General features: G+C 42.5%; 2 protein-coding genes and 1 non-coding gene across 3 annotated transcripts; 1 reads left to right on the forward strand and 2 right to left on the reverse strand.

Moving 5' to 3' along the window:
* Window positions 1-6: 6 nt before the first annotated feature.
* On the reverse strand, window positions 7-6324 carry LOC134060103 (claudin domain-containing protein 1-like). The gene is made up of 4 exons (XM_062516708.1): window positions 5542-6324; window positions 5188-5295; window positions 3965-4102; window positions 7-2325 (listed from the first exon to the last, which is right to left on the reverse strand). Exons 1-4 carry the CDS (start codon window positions 5831-5833, stop codon window positions 2105-2107), a joined length of 759 nt encoding a protein of 252 aa, XP_062372692.1. The 5' UTR covers window positions 5834-6324; the 3' UTR covers window positions 7-2104.
* A 1817-nt stretch (window positions 6325-8141) lies between these two features.
* Window positions 8142-8229, reverse strand: trnar-ucu (transfer RNA arginine (anticodon UCU)). The gene is given in 2 exon segments: window positions 8142-8177; window positions 8193-8229. It is a non-coding gene; the product is annotated as a tRNA-Arg (tRNA).
* A 747-nt stretch (window positions 8230-8976) lies between these two features.
* On the forward strand, window positions 8977-21080 carry coro1b (coronin, actin binding protein, 1B). Its single transcript, XM_062516668.1, has 12 exons — window positions 8977-9128; window positions 9245-9399; window positions 10645-10850; window positions 11787-11909; window positions 12707-12836; window positions 14884-15065; window positions 15666-15785; window positions 16249-16353; window positions 17145-17290; window positions 18233-18290; window positions 18848-19156; window positions 19553-21080. Exons 3-12 carry the CDS (start codon window positions 10647-10649, stop codon window positions 19673-19675), a joined length of 1500 nt encoding a protein of 499 aa, XP_062372652.1. The 5' UTR covers window positions 8977-9128; window positions 9245-9399; window positions 10645-10646; the 3' UTR covers window positions 19676-21080.
* The last annotated feature ends 740 nt before the right edge of the window (window positions 21081-21820 follow it).

Consider the following 21820-nt stretch of genomic DNA (forward strand, 5'->3'; position numbering starts at 1 on the left):
AGTCGCCGACTGTTAAAACAGACCAAAATCGTGCAATGTAAGCCAGCCTTAAGTGTAACTGACTTTAGGTTTGCTCAGCACCTGCAAAATGATTGATAGGTAGAGATGCTTGTCACTTTGGACTTCCAGTTCTGATAAAATTCTAAAATTCTTTAAAAAAAAACAAACAACAAAAATGGATGGTGGATATCTATTTCAGAGCTTGACTGTGTTGCCTCAATACTAAAAACAGACCATTCTTCTAGCTTGATATGGGGTCACATTTTCAGAGGCTAACTATTTTCACTTTATCTGGCTCTACAGTACATCTTTCATAGCAACAACCGCCAAGAAACATAAACTGAACTGGGTTGAATCCAGTTCTCTTTGATCAGAGCAATTCTCTTTGATAGTTTTCAAGATTGATTCTGCATCAACTTTTTCTTTCCTTCATATACTTAATTCAAAACGTACAACTGCCAGCTTCCACCGGCCTATAATACAGACTCTTAATGCCACACTTGGTAATGTGTTTCCTCAGTGTTTGGGGACAATATGTGCTTTGTGTGCATTTCAGAGCATGATGTTCCCACAGTTTCCTATTCAGTCTCTGAATATACTATCCTATCTATTGCACCTTGAGTTCATTGGCTCAAATGTTAACCTTCTATTCCCGATTCAGTGCAGTATTAGCCTGGTCCTACCATACTCTCGTACATTCATAATGTACCGAGAGTCTGGGTCTGCGGTATATTCACACATTTTCTCAAGACAAAAATGTGCAGGTCCAATCAGCAAACAGAGAGACTAGCTGAGAACAATGACGTTGAGGTTGTGCGCTAGTTTGAGCAAGTCAAGTCACGATCAAATGTTAGTGATTGGTTATGGCAGATCTGAGTGGCTTTGGGCAGATCCAATAGTTTTAAACATCAGAGTATCCACATTCAAGGAAGTTCACGCTTGGCAATGGAAAGTGGCCAGACTCTCTGAACATTATGAATGTACGAGAGTATGGTAGGACCAGGGTGGTGCGGTATAGCATTCCAGGCAAAACAGATACTCTGGATTTGTTTCCCTCCAGTTTCCCAAAAGACATCGCATTAAAAAGGTGATTATATTTACTCACTGTAAATACCCTTGGCTTTCAGGAACAGAAAGCTAATGTCACTAAATAAAAGTCAAAATAAAAACAATATACTAACAAAAATGTGTGATTATGCTCCTATTTTATCTCCAAAACGGTGAGGCTTACTGTGCAAGAACTGATTTTTGTAATGTTCAGATATCTGTTTTATTTCAATATCATTAGCAGAGAAGCAGGCCAACAATGACACACGCACACACACAGACACACACACACACACACACACACACAGTATGTCTGCCAGAACTCAGTACATCTGAGTACATGCCAATTCAATTCACACACCTGAAAAGTTCATAACACCCTAATGCAAGTCGAAATCATGACGTAAGTGTCAAATCATGAATCAGGACTACACTACACTGAGTGAAATCAGCTAGCTAAAGTGCTCAGGCGGACCAAAAACATCTACGCTAACATCAGCTGTCACTAGACAACCACCGCCTCAGGCTCAGAGCTGACCTGGACTCAACCAGTAACTAAGTACATGACCCTGAGAAACAGACAAGGTTCAACAACGCTAAGGCTACCAGAAAGAAGTTAGGCAGTCATCTACAAGTAAGGACGACTATGGCTGCGTAGGCTGTTTGGTGCCCTTTGGGGGAAAGCACACCAAACAAAGTAACTTGTCAAGAGCCCGAAGGATGCAATAAAGCTTGAGCATAACAGCAGAGAACTCTAGGATCAGAAAATAAACAAAAAAACAAACAAATAAGTAAGTAAATAAGGAAAAGCTAGTGTTTGCCTACCACTCACAGCAGCGCAAGCAACTGAACTGCCAACATCTTAAAAGCCACCTATGATCTATGAATGACTGTCCAACAACGCAAGGGGTTGACCTACATCCCCCGCACTCCTCCTAGAAAGGATTTGGGGGGAGTTGGGGGACTCCTAGAAAGGATAGAGGGGCGAGGATAAGGGGGGGGTGAGGCGTGGGGTGGAGTGTTTGTGTTTGTGTTTGTGTTTGTGTTTGTGTTTTCTTTATGCTACCCTGTACGCGGTCATGCGGTAGTAGTTCTGGCTGTGGCTGCGTGCCGCCCACACGAGCAGGGCGGCGGCCATCATGTGCAGCGGCGAGGAGATGAGCGCCAGGTAGAGCGACCAGCCCAGGGAGGCGTCCACGCGGTCCGGCAGCACTGACACGCGGTGCAGCAGGTCCATTCCGGCCAGGTAGCAGCAGACCGTGGCCAGGGTGCACAAGGCTGGGGGGGGGGTAAGAGGAGAGAACAGTCCAAGTCAGCTTTTATTGCCGTTTCTACACATCCCCATTACCAGACTTCACAATATATCGAGGGCTGAGAAGCAAAGGGGCGTAAGTGACATTTTGGTCAAAATTGAGATATATATCACCTGAAAGCTCTTCACGAGCTCTTTCTAACTGACAAAATTATAGAAGTAAAATATTTATGAAAAAAAATACAGTTATTGAACAAAAACCAAAGGTCTTTTTAACTGTGAACATATAGAAGCAGTTCGATTTGTTTTGGCTCTCCTGTAAAGTTGGTGAAATGTCACTTACGCCCCTTTGCTTCTCAGCCTCGATATTTATTTATTTACTTTTCTTTTGTGTGTGTGTGTGTGTGTGTATGTGTGTTGGGGGTTAGGTCAACATAGAGCACAATAAATCAAGTGGTAGAAGAAGAACTGAAACAAATCGTTCCAAATCCTTGCAAAACCCGATTTTCCAGTCATAGGCAAAAGTCCCACATCTGCTCTGGTAGCACTTTTCAGATTGGATTAGATCAGATTAGATTCAATGTTATTGTTATTGTGCAGAGCACAAGTACAGAAAATGCAGTTTGCATCTAACCAGAAGTGCAAAAAAGCAGAAAAGTTCTGAATGGTTCGACAGCGAACCGGTGACAACGCTGGCGTAACGCGAATGCAAACTGGGTGTTGAACTTGGTTCAACTTTCAAGCGCAACGCTTAAAGTCAGTTTTAGAATCTTCAGGTATTTTAAACCAATCAAATTTGTCTAAGAACGTAACAACAAAGACTGTCTAGATACTAAGATGTCTCTAGTAACAACGTTGACTGCAGCGTAACTTAGAAACAAGAATGTTTTGGATTATTACTATGGTCTGAACGTTGTGTTATGCTTGTCGCTGGCTAATGTGATCCCTGCCTTAGTGACTTGATTTTGCTGCAGGTGGCTAAAGTTAGCCAGCGGAGCTCACTGACACAGCAGGGTATCGTGCCCAATTTGGTTGATTGAACGCGTGTGCTGCATTCTGGACCAATCTGGACAGTCAAACATAACACATCAAGTTTGGTATTGTTAACTTTACAGCTATGCAAGTTGTCTAGTGCAGTGGTTCTCTGGAGAGTTGTGAGATAAAGTGAGGAACTCCACAGGCTTCTACACAGACTCATGAAGTAGGCTGGAGGGCTATTTTTAAACACATCAATGACGCAACTTCTTAATTAAAACGGTTTCAGGTCATAAAACAGTTGATATGAAGTAGTCAAATAGGCTACAGTTCTATTATGCAGGACAGCCAACATAATAGGTAGATGGATAGATAGATAGATAGATAGATAGATACATAGATACTTTATTGATCCCCAAGGGGAAATTCAAGTGAGCAATGTGAGCACAGACCTATTGCTGTGGTCTCAGCACATGAGCACTGTATAGATTTTAGGATTTTAGGAATGAACACCGATGTTGTATCTATCATAATGTGTGAGATACTTCATAATCAGTAAGTCGGTGTGCCTTGGGGGATTGGTTTAATTTTGAGCTTTGGTGTGCCTTAGCCCCAAAAGGTTAAGAACCTCTGGTCTCGTGTCAACTAAGCCTCACAGACGTTGATTATCGTAGAAGGCAATATACTCACCGGCCAACAGATGGAGCACCCCAATCCCAAGTGTGGGGGCAAGACTGTGGCATAAACATGCACAGAAGCCTATTATTCCTGCCAGCACCACCAGACCCAACGACACCAGTGGAAGCAGGAACTGACACCTCCATAAGTCTGTGGTACATACATTCACACACAAACACACACACACACAAAGAGTAATTGTCAGATTTGTTTTGCTCTACAGGATTACAATGTGGTAGACATTAATTTTATGTATGCAGCACAATGAACGGAGTGAGAGGGAGGGAATGTGTGTGTGTGTGTGTGTGTGTGTGTGTGTGTGTGTGTGTGTGTGTGTGTGTGTTTGTGTGTGTGTATGAGAGAAAGAGAGAGGCATGCAAAAAAAGAGAGAGAAGGGGGGAAAGAGAGAGCGAGAGAGATAATGTGCGTGTTTGAGTGTCTGTGTGCGCCTCTGGAAGACTAAGCAAATTCTGAACAAAAACACATTTTTCCCCCAAATTGTCTTGCGTCATGCTGTGATAATGCAAATCCAAATCTCTCCACTGTCCGACTGAGTCCTGCTTCTGTGAGGTCAGAGAAATCTGACTGAGCAATGTGAGTGTGTCTGCGCCTCTGCCATAAGGTGTCTGTCTATTAAGAATACCGCTGTCTGTCTATCAAGAATACCGCCAACTGAGAGAGAGGGAAAGATAGATAGATAGATAGATAGATTGATAGAGATAGATAGATAGATAGGGAGATAGATAGATAGAGAGAGAGAGAGGGGGAGAGGAGAGAGAGAGAGAGAGAGAGAGAGAGAGAGGGAGGGAGAGAGAGAGAGAGAGAGAGAGAGAGAGAGGGAGGGAGAGAGAGAGAGAGAGAGACTGACAGGCAGGGAGAGAGACAGTCCAACAGAGAGTGAGCCAGATGGACCACCATACAAGTTTAATGGTGATACTAGATCTAGAAATCTAGAACAGTTCATGACTTTGGGGCAGATTGTGCATGAAGACAGGAAATGCATAAGTAACGAACCTGGAATGCCGTAGGTAGGCCTATAGGGAATAATCAAAATGCAGTAACCTACTGTGTGCAATGCCTATGTGCAATACAGTCTTTTCTGTAAATGCCGAACTCTCTGACCCTATAGTCATAGCCAACATGATAATCAGCCTGTAGTACTATAGGCAAGCATGGCATACGGGTGTAATAACCTGATTTCTGTAAGTTCATTCCATGACTAACAGTATACTTACAGGTCCGTATCATGTCCTCTCCACTGTTGTGATTCCCTGGCTCCTTGTACTTGGGTGTGAACTGTTGTGCCGGAGTGAAGCTGACACACTCCATCACCATTTTAGGATCTGACAGGGAGGGAACGTAAAAAAGGTCAAGACAAAACACACACGCCTGTCACGCCTGTCACACCTGCACTCACTGCCATGCACCATTAACCATGAAAACCAAAAAAATGTGATGCACCATTTGTTAAGTCAAACAACAGGAGATGCAAAGCTAGCTGCTGAGAAAATGAAAAACAGTGGATTAAACACTACGGGTGCCTCCAAGTTGCACACAACATCCAGTTTTAATAGCATGATCATGTTTACCTGGTTCTTTGTACCAGTGGGTTTCTGTAGGCACTTGCAAGCAGCGCCACCACAAACCAACTGTCCCGTTGAGGCGGAAGAGGGAGTCGCTGTACGTCTTTTCATCGAACTCGCCATCCATGAATTCTTCCTGAAGAGCGCGAAGCTCTGAGGCATTGGCCTCGCCGTAAACAGGCGGGCTGATATACTGGTACCAGTGCTGTGTTCCCACCGCCACGGATAGGTAAACCGTTGCAATGATGCTCAGGACGCAGGCGATCACAAGAGCTGTGGCGTAGCGATTGTCGACCATGATTGTTTTAACACCCCGGTGGATATGCTAGGCTTTAGACGGAGATAACTCAGCGAAAGCTGGCTAGCAATGAAAGTTTCTCACCAGATAAATCGCAGCCGGCTACGCAGATGCCTGAGTGTGATTTACCAACCGGAGAGATATGTTATCCGACCCGTCATGCCCATGACCTCAATTAAGTCGAATGTGTGTAGGGTATTCCCCTTTGGTGTGGAATGCCCTATTTTCCATGATATCCCTCGCTGTCTTGTTGAACATCCCGAGGATCCCATCTGTCGTCCTCCATCTGTCAGCGAACAATTCCGCCGACGGATGATCAGCAGCGTCCACCGAGGGTGTCAATACTGCTGCAATCACGACCGTAGTAGCAAAAACAATCTTACAGTGGCCAATATAGTGAACAACCAAATGTTTCGTATTCAATCGTAGACTATATCCAGATCTTTGGTCAGTATATGATAGATAGCGCAGAACGCCTTGGTTTGTATAGATTCTTTACTTGGAATGTCAATAAATCCCAATCCATGCGTATTCCTGTTCCGGAAAATGCGCAGCTAAGAGTTCTGGGTATTGAAGTCCTGGGATTTGTTGTTGTTAAGTTGTAGTGCAAGCTGTTTATATTTTAAGATAGGGTACTACAGGACTGCAAAATAGTCGTCCAATATCAGATTTTGCTTTTGTGCACCACATAGCCTATTCTACAATTAAGATGAGGGAAAATAAAATCAGGGAGATATAGAGTATATAGTTGCCCTAAAATCATTATATTGCTTTGTCCAGTAATACAATTAATATTTCTGACCACATAGTCCAACTATCCAAGACAACATTCTTCCAGCTTCTGGCCATCAACCTCAAAGTGCTAAATGAAATCACCAATCTACCAACTCTGCTTCACCTTTATTCTGCTTCACACATTAGCCTACTGTAGTCTATATTGCATGGCCTACTTATATCACAAGTCAGTGATACTGGAAATGCACAATATTGTTATTTGCGCTCCATCTAGCATACTCCGTATAAATAGTTTGTACACTCTAACAAATAAAGGTGCTTTACTATAGTTCTTTAAATCTCTGTTCCATGGAGAGTCAAAACTCTGTGTTGCATAGACATATACATCTATGCTGTGTTGAACCATTACATCAGCAGAAATGGTTCTTCAGAGCCTCAGATCATGGGCTAGGCATGGCATTGGCATTTTAGTTTGCCATTCATTAAATGGTTCTCTAAAGAACTGTTGTCTCAATGGTTCTTTAAAGCACTGAAAAAGGCTCTTCTATGGCACCGCTCTGAAGAACCGGTACTTGCCCCATTATTTTTCACAGTGTATTATCATCTCTGTTTCATATTTGTATTGTCTAGGCCAGTACCTACTGCAATGCTGAAGTGACACAAATGTTCTGGACCAAATTCCTTCGATGTGTCAAAGTAGTTGGCAAATTAAATCAGATTATAATCTGTTGAATTCTGCTGAGATAATCCTCAGGTTAGCCTGATATGCAACAAATTGAATTATCACACTCAAGATGTTCATTTGTTTGACCCCTGCCTAAATGTATGTGTATGGGTGCGTTGGTGAACCATGCCACTCACTCCAGCATTGTTTTATTTATCGTCAATTATTTGTTCATTTGTCTGCTTATGTCTCGATGTCTGTCTGTGGAGTGCTTTGAGTTTGCACTTTGTGCATACAAAAATGTGCTTTATCAATAAATATGATTTGACTTGTAACTTGACTTGACATTCATGTGAAACCTCTATGTCAAAGTAAATGTATTTAAATTGGGATAGATGACACTGAGTCAGTTTGCTATGATTAGGCTATAGGCCTACAATTCTTTTGAATTTGGACATAACTTGTATGTATAGGCCAGGCATAGACGTGTATTTTGAGTTTAAAGCCTGGGTTATGTTCAAATATGTAACTACAAAAAACAGACTCCAGAAGGACTAGTTCAGAAGATGGCCTCCGTGCCAACTAGGGGTGCGCAATTTGGCTAAAATATCTAATAATTGCAATTTTTCTGACAGATATTACGATGGTGATTTGCAATAGGATTTTTGAATGTCGTGTGATTGAGATGCAAAGTTGATGTGCTGTGATTGAGATAAATAGCTCATGTTGCTACTTAGACCACGAATCCACTGAGTGAGTAAACAAGGTTAGGCTTTAACATGAGACGGAACGTCCCTAAAGCATTTGGAAAATTCATAGACAACTTCTCATTCGTGTTACTCGAACAATGGTATCGAGTCAAGTTGCCTACATAACTCATCTCAAACATAATGAAGTGAATAAAAAATGCGACTCTGGTGGGACTCGAACCCACAACCTTTGAATCACTCCGATTTAACCTAGAAGTCCAATGCGCTATCCATTGCGCCACAGAGCCACCTGTTGAATGTGTTTGGAGTTACACAATTTGAACGTACCCATGCGTACACGCAAATCGAAAACCACCTCAGTCTGTAGATTTTTCATCATGTGTGTAAGCGAATACATTTTACCTGCAGGAGAACAGTTATGAAATCATAACTTTATATTTTGATTAGGCTACATATGCATGAGTTCTCTAAAAGAGCTAAAAACAAACCAACGCAACTGGTTACCATCGTCATGTCATGCTCGTTCATTAATGAGGGTAAGTTACGAAACCGATATTTTAAAAACAACAACAACAACGACTAAACAGTTCAATATGCATTCAGTTTTATACGTTATTAGGCATGCATTTGACATGATTCGTGTGCAGCGACTGGCTAGTGAGTAACGTTAACGTTAGGTAGCCTACGCTTAACTTAGCATCACATTTCGAATGGTAGCTCTACATCAACCTTTTACTGAAACGAGCTGGAAACAAATGCATGGCTTTAATACTACTAGCAGAAGGACATGTTACCACCGTCGACTCGAGTCATTCTCGCTAATCCTCATCACCGTTCTTTTTTCCAGCACATCTACAGGATCTCGTGCCCTGAGCTAACACCTCCTCCTCTAACCATAAATGCACCAATCCACGGAGAGAACGCGTCTAAAAAGATGACTAAAACAACAGATCCACCAATCCTCACTTCTTCCTGTCAAAGACGGAAGTATGTTTTTTTCTTTTTTATTAAAGAGGTTTGTCATTCCACAACGATCCGAGCAGGTTCACAACGATGGATGAAATGAACGGCGTCTATTTCCACGCCTACGCATCTTCCCAACATTCCCGAAAATCGATTGTTTTATAAATACTTTTACAGAGACCGGCATGCTATTTAGCTTCAACAATCCGTCGCAAATACCGAGGTAACCAAACGGTTGCAATAACATTTTTTTGCATTTTTAGCCACATTCTCTCATTCAGAGATTATTTCATTGACCGCATTTCTAACCGGATAATTCATGAAACATTCTGTTCCCAGTTGAAATACCGGGGTCCCTCGCTATCTACCTTCCACTTGGACACATTGAGGAAAGGATTAAGTTACTACTGGGGAGGGATTATTCATTGACTACCTTGCTTCATCGGTTGCAATCGGGTGTCCCTTGCACATAAGCAACATTGTTCGAGTTTGAGGTACAGTAGAATAATTGATTGCTACATGTAACACTAGCTAGCATGTCTTAGTGGGCCAGTGTGTCGTCTAGTTCACAAAATAGGCTATGTCATTAAAGCGTGCACAAACGACCCCTTTCTGTCTGTGAGCAAACTGTTTGGCATGTTAAATTGACCTCGACGTTTTACCCCCTTTTCTCATTGGTTCTGTGGTAACCTGCGTTGTGGTTGACAGTATTTCATCGCCCGTTATCCGAATACCTGTCTTTTGTTTCTGTAGCTTACAAATCCTCCCAAGGTATGCGTATGCCTTCAAATAGGCACCAGCAACACCACTCCCACCTAGCCTATTCCCAACGCACTTGTCACATTGTGCATGTGCACGCAGCTTAGCTACAATGTAGCAAAAACTGGAATGCAAGAAATGTTTATCTCCATACTGTTAATGGCATACAAAGGATGTCTACTATGTTGTAGGCTATAGCTTGATCCACTTTCCCCCCTCAGCTCACCGATTTTATTGTAGTGCGCGAGGTGCGTTTCTTTCTTTCATTTTTCTTTCTTCCTTTCTTTTTTTTTTAACTACCACTGCCGATAGGCTTCAGTGAAACTGGTCATGTGAGACCCACAGTCTCTTATGTTACGCCACGGGACTTAGAAACAGATGTTTGACAGTTTGAATTGCACTAGACAGCGAACAAAAGGACCTGTCCTTTGGGTTTGTAGGCTACCTCAAATTTGGATCTCCTGTCCCACAATATTAGTGTTATAGTGCTAACTAAAACAAGGCACATCATTAGCATACATGGAGACAGCATGACACACAATTTAGATATGTTGGCCATTAGCATGTAAATGTTGGCTGTCAACACTAACCACACAACCACATTCACTCTTATTTCCGGACATGAGGACTAATGTTCAATGGCCTGGGATTATGAGGGAAGAGAAGGAAATGAGGTCTAGGGGTGCCTAAAGTAACACAATGTGAACATACCCAGTAGACCTACCCAACCAAATTAATAATAATAATAATAATAATAATAATAAAAAATAGGGCATTTAAGTTATGTGGCAGAGAAAAGTGCTTTAATGCTATGGCAGTAGGGACATAACACCTCCTGAGGATTGATGTTGTTTTTGCTGTGTTATAGGCTTAATGTAATGTCAAGGCTTTTGTTGTCTACTTATTTGTAAATATAAGTGCTAAATGTATATAAAAAAACATAAAAGTGATCCATATGTGTCTGTCCTCTCTCGACCCAGTCATGTCCTTCCGGAGGGGTGTGGTGAGGCAGAGTAAGTTCCGCCATGTCTTCGCCCAGGCGTGGAAGGCGGAGCATTGCATGGACGACGTGAGGGTGACCCGGGTCACCTGGGAGGCGCCGCTGTGCGCGGCCAACCCCAAGTTCATCGCCCTGATCGTGGAGGCGGGAGGCGGCGGGGCTTTCCTCGTGCTGCCCCTCAACAAGGTGCCGACGTCGTTTTCTGTCCATCACTGTCAGTCGTTCTGCACTGCAGTGTCACTATGTGGTTAGACTGTATCTACACCTAACTCTTGATTCCTGACTCTTCCTGGTATTGTTCTTTCTCCCTTAGTGAAATGTTTCCTCTATGTTATATGACTGTCCTGTAGTTTACAGTACATGAGGAGAGTAAATGATCACATATCAGAATCACAATATCATTCAGTAGCATACAAGATCATGACTTTATCACAAGCAAGCACCAAGTGTTTCTAATCATCAAGGTGCAAATGGAAATGATAAGCGTGATGTTGACTTTCCGATTTATCAGCTCCTGAAGTTTGCATCTTGCAGGCTCTCCCATCGACTGCTGAGTGAGATTATGTTTCAGCAGGCCATTCCCTATTTACCAAGTTTCTACTGAAGAGTGAATCATGCCGATAGTTTTCTATTATAGGGAAGAAAAATTAGGTTATCTGACCATGAACTGATGAAAAGTGGGATAGCTGACAGCATCTAGAGACATTAAATGTTATGAACAGGTGGAGATTTGCTTTAACCTGATGTCAGCATAGAAGCCAGGACAATTTTGTGGCTGTGTTGTTTTACATACTTACTGAATGCGGGGGGGGGGGGGTTATGGTTTCTAATGGTGTCATATGCCTCTCCAAGGCTTAATAAAGGCATGCAGCAATTAGAATGCACACCAACGTCTTGAATTTCCCCTTGGGGATCAATAAAGTATCTCTATCTATCTATCTATCTATCTATCTATCTATCTATCTATCTATCTATCTATCTATCTATCTATCTATCTATCTATCTATCTATCTATCTATCTCTCTCTCTCTCTCTCTCTCTCTCTCTCTCTCTCTCTCTCTCTATCTACTGTATCTATCTATCAATCAACTGAAAGAACAAATCGGTGACCTTTGCCCTTAGAGCGGACGTGTGGACCAGAACACGCCTACCGTCTGTGGCCACGCAGCCCCGGTGCTGGATGTGCAGTGGTGTCCGCACGACGACAACGTGATCGCCAGCGCCTCCGAAGACTGCACAGTGAAGGTATGCACACAAGTCTTGCAGCGCATTTTGCGCTGTGGTTTTACACTTCAAACCCCCTTCACACCAGCAGCAGCAGATGTGCACATTGCATTAGCGGGTTCTCAGCAGAGATGAGCAAACAGTCACGCTCGTGTGTTTAGCGTTCAGCAAAATGTGTCAAAATGTGTCCTCGGAAACTCTTGGCCTGGTCAATTCAGATGAATGATGGTGAACCCTGCCTGACCTGATGGCGAATTTGGATTTCTCCCGGCAGCTCAGGCTGGAAACCTGCACAACTATCTCCCCTGCTTCCTGTCCAAAACCTTTGCGTCCAATCACAAACTAGCTTATCCAAAAGACGCACTGGATGTTTTGCATAGACATCTGTCCTTTGCATGCATTCTGGTGGTTAGGACGATATCCTCCCATTAGAAAGTGCTGATCCTGGCAGATTAGTTTTTTGTATCAATTCTTTCATAGTTAAAATAGGCAACATACACTGATGTATTCCAAAAAGACATCTCATATGAAAGCTTTAACTTATTGAGTAGCCTCAACATGGAATAATAAACTTTAATTTAATTTCAATTTAATTTAAATTACAGAGTGCAAAAACATTACACATGTCTCATGGCGCTTTACACTACCTCCTGTCTGCTGTGAAGTTAGAGCGCTGTCATGTCCTCTGAGTCCGAGTCAAAGTACAAGTCAAGTCCAGTCAAAGGCTGAGGTGCGATGTGTGCAATGGCGTGTGAGAGAGTGTGGCAGTAAACCTTGTGTGCTAGCCTGTGATGCCGTGTCCGTCGGTGTGATTGCAGGTGTGGCAGATCCCGGACGGAGGACTGAAGTCTCCAATGACTGAGGCTATTGTGACACTGGAAGGCCACAGCAAGAGAGTGGGCATTCTAGCCTGGCACCCCACTGCTCTCAACATCCTGTTGACCGCTGGTAATCCTCTCAACTCTCTGTGTGTGTGTGTGTGTGTTTTGTAGTTGGGATGTGTGTGTGTGTGTGTGTGTGTGTGTGTGTGTGTGTGTGACCAGACTAAATTTGGATTATCAGGTGTGCTCCTCTCCCCACTTAGGATAATTACCCAAGCCAGAGAGGTTGAGTGGATGTACGGATGGAGCCAGATGATTTGTTTATGTTGATAAGCAATATGACTGTTGCATTAAGAGTTCACAGAGTAGTCACTGAATGCCAATCCATTCAAAAATCTGCAATAAGGGATTTAGGGTGTAAAGGTTGAATATTTCTAGCTTTGTGTTGTGTCTAGTGGTTGTAAAGCACAATGACTATGCAAGTTTATCCGGAGGCAAAAACATGTGAAAAAGTTTATGAAAACTCAAATGTCAAAAGTACACTCTTAAAACAAATGTGTTAGAAACAACACAAACTGTGATGTGTTAATAAAACAACACACGTTGTGTTATGTTCAACACATCTGCTGTATGAGTGTACAGTATAACAAAAGCAATGTGTTAATAACTACACAAGTTGTGTTGTCCCTATCTGGACGTGTTATTTTCAACAGACTTTCTTTTTAAGAGTGTAGTAATTTTAAGTTTCGGAGCAATGATCCAATTGAAAACTGTCCTGAGACAGTCAGTCCTTGAGACCTTATAGTGCCAGGCTAGCAATGCCTTTGAGAGTCCAGGGGTCATTTGTATTTGTCCTCTGTGGATCTATTTGCATGACTACTCCACCTATGCAAACCTGGCTAGCTTAAGTAGGCATACACAGTATTTCTTCTGTCAGTATTTTACATCTAATTTGAAAACACACCTGTAGTTTGTTGAGCTGAACTATAATTTCAGTTGCTATATGTTTATATTGGTGACCACCTCATTGCTCAGAGCTTCATAGCTTGTAGAGTAAGAGTAGTAGCCAACAACTGTAATGTTAGATATATACACTGGGGAGGTTTTCGATTCCTAGTGCTATTGGTAGGGAATTTCCCCACAGCGGCCAATCAAGAACCAAGCCTGTTTACTCAAAAACAAACAAACATCACCAACAGAGAAGGTTTCGAGAGCATTTCACTGGGGTTATAAAGCAGTCACTCTGCTTCATCAGTGTCCCATTGAATTAAAGGAATATGCCACCCAAAAATGAAATTAAGCCAGTCTCGGTCACCCCCAGAGTTAGAACAGTGAACAAAATACCCGGTTAAAATCTGTCCGGGCATTGTCCTGCTTTGGGAGCAGCGTTTTTAGCTTTAGCTTAGCACAGTTGCTGTAAATGAAGGGTGTCAGTTAGCACATCCTCCAAAAAAGTGACCGAGACATCTAATTTTTTTTCTAAATATATCTTGGGAGACGTGTGTTCAGAACAAGTACAAATCATCATGCAAAATCGAACGAGGTTATTACCTGGGCAGATATTTACTTGGAACTATATTCAGCCTCATCACAGGTGAAGCACCGCTAGTCTCACGTAGCACTTGAAAACTCCTAACTTCGACTGGAACTTCACGGAATGGGATTCAAGTGCTGCTGCATGAGAACCTTGTGCCTATCTAGCAGTGCTTTGCCTGTGATGAGGCCGAATATAGTTCCAAGTAAATATCTGCCCAGATAATAGCCTCGTTTGATTTTGCATTATGATGTGTACTCGTTTTTAACACATGACTTCCAAGATATATTTAGAAAAAAATGTAGATGTCTCGGTCACTTTTTTTGAAGGACGTGCTAACTGACACCCTTCATTTAAAGCAACTGTGCTAAGCTAAAGCTAAAAACGCTGCTCCCAAAGCAGGACAATGCACGGACGGATTTTAACCGGGTTTTTTTCACTGTTCTAACTCTGGGGGTGACCGAGACTGGCTAAATTTCATTTTTGGGTGGCGTATTCCTTTAAGCAACACCTCCAGCAGGCCCAACACTGGTTCATGGGTTTCATACCTATGCACAGAGCCATTTTTTGTCCCACTGTATCTCTCCACTGTCAGTCCCTTTTCATTAAATCGACGTGTTTAATCTTCTCTTGTGGCCAGGCTGTGACAACATGCTGTGCATCTGGGACGTGGGCACGGGAGAGCTGGTGTACCAGCTGAGCGATGCCCATCCGGACCTCATCTACAGCGTGTGCTGGAACAGGGAGGGCAACATCATCTGCACCACCTGCAAGGATAAGGCTCTGCGCGTCATCGACCCTCGCCGTGGTACCGTCCTCAAGGTACCTCAAGCCATTCCCCTATTCTGCAACATACGCTACTGGTTCAAAAGTTTGGGATCGCTGAAATCTTATCTTATTTCCATGTTTTCCAGTAAAACATAGGCCTACATGAAATGAGTTTGAATGACAGATATGGCTAATAGGTCATGTCACAGGGCAATTAGAAAATAGACCAAAGTATTGGCATTTAAACGAAATGAGTGGAATTCAAACTTTCTTAAGCTATCATTAACCAATCCTCTTTTTCATGTTCTCTCATTTGTTAATGGCATGACCTTAGATCATCGCATGTTACCATATTATCAGTGAATCTCTTGCTAGCTTCCGCCAGACCTCTGCACCATAGACATCCCCCACCCACACTGATGTCAGTGTTGTTTGACATTATTGGTGTTGTTGTTGTTGTGCAGCATAAATTGCCAAAGGACTTGTTTCTTCCAATAATGAAGAGATTATTTCAGAGGTATATTTTTTTTTTAAAAAAGGCATTTTGGATAGATTTTGACACAGTCTATCCAAAAATGTGTATAGTCAGTATACCCATGGAATTAAAACAGGGAGGCAAAGCTGTAGAGAAATGGCCACTCTGCTTGTGTCCAGGTGAAGGAGAAGGCCCACGAGGGCACCCGCCCCATGAGGGCGGTGTTCCTGTCGGACGGGAAGATCCTCACCACGGGGTTCAGCCGCATGAGCGAGAGGCAGCTGGCATTGTGGGATACGGTAAGACGAGGACACTGGCAGCAGTAGCGTCTGTCTGTGTGTGTGTGTGTGTGTGTGTGTTTGTGCATTTTCTGTATCAAACCAAGTGTGCATATAATTATAATAATAATAATAATAATAAGAAGAGTATATATACACATATATAAATAAATAAATACAATGTATTTGTTTACGTAGCACTTTTCAATCAGTGCACAGAGTGTATGTGAGAATTGCTGGTGTGTATAGACAGGTGTATGTGAGAGAGGGATTGTGCATATTGTCAGGTGTGTGTGTGTGTGTGTGTGTGTGTGTGTGTGTGTGTGAGAGAGAGAGAGAGAGAATCACGTGTGTGTGTGTGTGTGTGTGTGTGTGTATATTTATGCATTGTAGATGGTGTCTGTTTGTTTATGTATACAATGTTTATGTATTGTAAATGCATGTGTATGTACTACTCACGTGTGTGTCTCTCTGTCTTGTACAGAAGGATCTCACAGAGCCTATGGCTATCCAAGAGATGGACACCAGTAATGGAGTGCTCCTGCCATTCTATGACCCAGACACCAGCATGGTCTACCTGTGTGGAAAGGTACCTTTGTCTGTTTGTGTTTGTTTGTTTGTCTGTCTGTTTGTCTAGATAGATTTCTTATTATAATCTCGTGTTCATATTACATGAAGAGAAAATAAGGAAGCTGAAACATTTTCAGTTGAGGAAGTTGTGTTATCGAACTCTAATCGATATCACATGAGAATTTCCCTCGGGAGGAGTAGTGTCTATCTTTCTATCTATGAAACCAAGTGTTCTTACACTGAATAAAAGTAACGTTGATGCATAAACTGTCAGTTTTCTTCCTAAGATGGAGTCATACAACCTGATGAATGACATTGGTGTTCCACTAAATAACAGCACACGTTGAATGCCTCTTATCCAGTTAAATAACTGCATGTTCATATGAGCATTCACAAGATTTAGAATGTCTGTTCCTCTGCTGTTCGACAACACTTCCCCACTCCCCTACACGCGTCGCTTACAACATGGTGCTAGTAGTGGTTAAGGAGCTGGGCTAGCATGCAGTAGCCTGAAAGTTGTCGGTTCAATTCCCGGCCTCCACCGTTGTGTCCTTGGGCAAGGCACTTACAGTAACCCCAAATTGCTCCGGGGACCACGTAATGACAATGTGATCCCTTGTAATATAGTTCACATGTATGTAAGTCATTTTGGATGAAAAAAGTGTCGGCTAAAATGTCAAATGTAAAATATATGCCCTGATGAAGGTCTAAGGACCGAAAGCTTGGTAGTAAATACACATTCTTTTTTGCATGGATCCAAGTGTGTGGAGATTTGTTTCCTAAAATGTAAAATGTAAAAATGTGTTCTAGGGCGACTGCACCATCCGCTACTTCGAGGTGACCGACGAGTCGCCGTATCTCCACTTCATCAGCCTGTACAGCAGCAAGGAGCCCCAGCGGGGAGCAGGCTTCCTCTGCAAGAGAGGGGTGGACGTCAACAAGTGTGAGATAGCCAGGTAAAGCCTATATGTAACTACACAACTGCATACAGTCATTTCCTGTGTATTAGCCGCATTGTGTATAAGCTGCAGGACAGTGTTTTATGCAAGTTAAAAGAAACAAAACCATATTAACACCATATTAACTGCCCCCCTGCATTAACCTCATAGCTGAAGAAATTGAGCAAAATCAGTGTATAAGCCGCGGCTAATAGTCGGGAAATTACGGTTTACAACTGCATAGAGTAATTTCCTGTGTATTAGCCGCATTGTGTACAGTATAAGCCACAGGAGTAAAATAAATAAAACCATATCAATACCGTATTAGCAGACACCGTGTATTAGCCTAAGAGCGAATAAATTTTGCGAAATCAATGTATAAGCCGCGGCCAATAGTCAGGAAATTACAGTATGTAACTACACAAGTGCATGCAGTAATTTCCTGTGCATTAGCCACATACAATATATAAGCCACAGGAGAGTGTTTTATGCAAGTTAAAAGGTTAATTACGGTAGTATGTGTTTATACAAGTGATGGAACTATGCTTACCTTTAACCTTGTATATTTAACCTTATGGTTAAATATACAAGGTTCTACAAGGCAGTCATTCCTTTTTGTTTATTTAAACAAGCTTTCACAAACAAGTCACTCTTTTCACGGTCTGTAACTACTTTTGTCTGATTGGTATCTTTCCATTGCAAACCAGTAAGACCAGATTCCTATGTCTTAGTTGGTACTGGTGCATTTAAGACACAGTGAACAATTTGTTTTTCTTTTTAGATTTGCACTCATCCTTTTCTTCAGTGCTTCTGAAGCTCTCAAGTGCTTGGATTGTTCCCCATATATACAGTCAGGCCTGTACAGAAGCTGTACAAAAAGTGTATTGTTTGTTTGTTTGTCTGTAGGATTATAAAGGGCAAATGTGTTTACTATAAAGTTGATCTTTCTGTTCTTTACAGGTTCTACAAGCTTCACGAGAGGAAGGTTGAACCCATCTCCATGACTGTGCCGCGCAAAGTAAGCCACTGGTTCTGGTTCTAGAACAGGGTCTGGAATGTTCTCTGTTGGGTCACTTTACCCAATTAATTATGAAAGTCCTCTGGCAGAAAAGTGGTCAGAACAAGTTGACTATGAATGACTGTCTGGTTAATGTTTACACATGCAAGGCAAATCATGCATGGCGTTTCAAGTGTGCGTTGCGTCCTCTGACTTAATTAGTAATGCATGCAGTTTTTAGAGCTATATATTTATCCAACAAAGACTGTTACATTTCTGGGAAGCGAGCTAAGGTCAAGTACATTCTTTCTTCCTCCCGCTCTCTCCCTCCTTTCTCTCTCTCTCCATACATGCTCTCTCTCTTTCTTCCTTCATTTTTGGACTTTATCTTCTTCTCATCATGTCTCCTATGTCCTACTTTGTGTTTACTCTCTTTCCCTTCTTTCTATTCTCTCCCTTTGCTTTCTCTCCTCTCCATGAATACCCTCCCTCCCTCCCTCTCTCTCTCTCTCTCTCTCTCTTTTTCTCTCTGTCCGTCCATTCTCCTGCTCTCTGTGCTCTTCCTCTCCCTCCCTCAGTCTGACCTCTTCCAGGGGGACCTCTACCCCGACACGGCGGGTCCAGAGCCCTCTCTGCTCGCCGAGGATTGGATCGCCGGGCAGGACGCCCCTCCCCTCCTCATCTCGCTGAGTGGCGGCTACGTGGCGCCGGCCTCCAAGCACAAAGACACGCTGAGGGGCCGCCCCAAACTGCCCCTCCAGAGCGCCAACTCCGGACCCGCCGCCACGGCAACAACCCCTGTCGCCAAGGAGACGGAGGCCGAAACTCCCGCCCCGGCAAAGGTTGTCCAGGAGACGGAGGCAGCGACCGACAAGGCTAGGAAGGAAGTGAGTGAGGGTGATGTGGACAGGGTTGATGGGGTGGGATCTTTTTTAAAACTTTTATAATTTTATCATTATTATTTTAGTGTCTTCCTCTTTACTATTTTTGTCTTTGTGATTTGTCATTTAACTTGGCTTCCTGCCCTCTAATGCGCTGCCTTGCATTTATAATTCATTCTTTCTTTTCTGATTCATTCATTCATTCTTTCTTTCTTCTTTCTATTTCCATTGATTCTTTCATTATTTGTTTCATCACTGTTTTCCCCTCTCATGTTTACGCTCACACCTCAACTTTCTCACATTCGCACAATCCCACAATCTTGCTCCTTTCTCTCTCTCTCTCTCTCACACTTTCTATTTTTCATTCTTTCTTTCTCTCTCACTCACTCTATCCCCCCCCAGGAGGATCAGCTGAATGAGATCCTGGCGGAGGTGAGGGCTCTGAAGGCGGTTGTCCTGGCCCAGGGTCAACGCATCGACCTCCTGGAGAGGCATTTGGCGCGCATCGACGATGGAGATGTCTGATGTCTGCCTCAAGTAGCACAGCGGTGTACCTACTTCCTTCTAACACCCTGCTAACCCCCACCCCCAACCCAACTCATAGCCTTACAACATCCTCTTGTAGCTTGATGATATCCTGAAGAATCATGGGACATGTAGTTTAACCGAGGACTAGTGAGGTACAAGAGTTCGTATCGACAGTAAAGCTGTCTGTGAATAGGATTGAATACTAAGCATAACATTGTACTGACAGGAGACTAGATAATACATTCATTACACTTATGCTGCATTAATTTAAATTATGAAGAATCACTAGTAACGTGCTTATAGTGTTAGAAGCAGATTTCGGGCACCAGGGCTAGTAGCTATTGCTTGAACTGTTGTTTCCAGTGAAGGAAAAAAGAAAAAACTGACTGAAAAGAATAAGAAACTTAGCGACCTCATTCTCCACATTGTGCTCAAGGGCTCATGCGTCAGGTAGTTTTTCTTTTTGCTGCTAACTCTAAACTCCATATCACTGTACTCTTTGACAGTGTGCATATAAAGTACTGTGTATGCACAGCCTCTGGTGGGTTGGCCTAAAGAACCTTTGTCCCACTGTAGCTTTTCTATGGTATCTATATTGGCATTACAAATCCTCCCAATTTATATTTTAGGGATTTTTTTTGTTTGTTTTTATTTTCCTTTTTGTTTTTTGAAAAACCTGAGCCTTTGAAGCTATTCCACTAACTAACATATTTGCTGCACTGTTTACAACAGCTGAATTATGGTTGATAATGCTGCATATTAGCGTTCAAAACTAAATAAGACTGTTGTGTGTGATTACTTTATCTCTAGGCTAGTTTTTGTATATGATCATTGTTATTTTTTACTACCAGATATCTTGAACTGTGTAAGTCTTAAATAACGCAACTAGCTCATTTAACCAATCAGTGAATGATGCTGATTGACTCTTGTGTGTGAGTGTATGTGTGTGTGTTTGTGTGTGTGTGTGTCTTTGATTTTGCACTTAATTATTAAGTCCTGTTGAGAGTGATTAATAAGCAATATATGCTGGTTAGAAAAGGCGTTTTTTTTTTAGAAACCTCAAGATAGGTTGATTCAGCTTTCCTGTTCTTGTAGGACAGCAAATACGACACTAGCCTATCCCTAGGAAGGTTACAGTCATTTTCTGTACATCATTACAAATGTTGAATTGATTACATTTCCCCTACCATTGTCCAGAACCCTCTTAGGTGGCATCATGGTTGTTACAATCAAGGAAGGATCTAAACTCCTCATCCTCATTTCTGATTGGTCCAACTGTTTTATGTGTAATAATGCATATATGCTTTCATCAGTCGTAATTTTGTGTGTTTTGAGACTAGTGCTGTTGTCAAGATGAAATCTCTTGGGCTTTCCAAAATAAACACCGAAAACACTACTTCCACTGCTGTGTGGCCTCTAGTCTGTTTGTGGCACACCTTGGATTATGCATATCAATGTCAGCACAAGACTCCTCGCTGCGTGCCGCCATTGTTATTTGAATCAAACACTCGCTTCGGCGCTCCTGATTGGTTGATCATTTTTTGATCACTGGAACGAGTTTGGATTGCCCTCGCGTCCAGACCCTTGTGTGGAGCTCAGCGAAACGCCTCTGGTGGAGCATGGCGGAACTACAAGGGTCTGGCGAGAGTCAGGCTAACCATCTTTGCCCAAATACTGAGATCTGGTATCTTGAGATTTTTCTATTGGAAAGTTAATGTGGGGATTTTCAATTATCGCACCTGTGAAACTCTTGCGAGGACGAAAAAATTGGAAATGCAGACGTTTTGCACTACAAAGTTTTGTCCTCTGCCTTCGAGTGGTTACTGTGATTTTCGATAGGTGAAGATGGCACACTTTGATCTTTGCTACCCCAGAGCTAACTTACAATGCAACTTGCCATATAGGCAGTTAGCTTCAATTAACACCCGGATCTCCTTATGTGGGCAAAGATGGCAGCTTTGGATCCTTTTTGTGGGCGAACTTCAGAGGTCTATTGGGTTCATGTAGTTTTAGATCCAAAGGGTCACAACAAAGCCCTTTCAGGCAAGTCTCTTCACTCGGCGGCCATATTGCAACGCGTTTTGGGCATTTATCGGGCATCTATTTTGGGCAGAAATTCCCGTCTGCAAGGCTTCACACCAA

This window comes from Sardina pilchardus, chromosome 16 (assembly GCF_963854185.1).
Source record: "Sardina pilchardus chromosome 16, fSarPil1.1, whole genome shotgun sequence".
NCBI classification, from domain to species: domain Eukaryota; kingdom Metazoa; phylum Chordata; class Actinopteri; order Clupeiformes; family Clupeidae; genus Sardina; species Sardina pilchardus.

What these genes read in the sequence shown, in the direction of transcription:
- LOC134060103 (XM_062516708.1), bottom strand. Translation starts at nt 5,833, where the DNA reads ATGGTCGACAATCGCTACGCCACAGCTCTTGTGATCGCCTGCGTCCTG. An exon ending in CCACTGGTACAAAGAACCAG is followed by an intron (nt 5,296 to 5,541) that starts GTAAACATGATC and finishes CCTCCCTGTCAG; the next exon opens with ATCCTAAAATGGTGATGGAG. An exon ending in GGTGCTCCATCTGTTGGCCG is followed by an intron (nt 2,326 to 3,964) that starts GTGAGTATATTG and finishes CCCCCCCCCCAG; the next exon opens with CCTTGTGCACCCTGGCCACG.
- coro1b (XM_062516668.1), top strand. Translation starts at nt 10,647, where the DNA reads ATGTCCTTCCGGAGGGGTGTGGTGAGGCAGAGTAAGTTCCGCCATGTC. An exon ending in CCGAAGACTGCACAGTGAAG is followed by an intron (nt 11,910 to 12,706) that starts GTATGCACACAA and finishes GTGTGATTGCAG; the next exon opens with GTGTGGCAGATCCCGGACGG. An exon ending in CCGACAAGGCTAGGAAGGAA is followed by an intron (nt 19,157 to 19,552) that starts GTGAGTGAGGGT and finishes ATCCCCCCCCAG; the next exon opens with GAGGATCAGCTGAATGAGAT.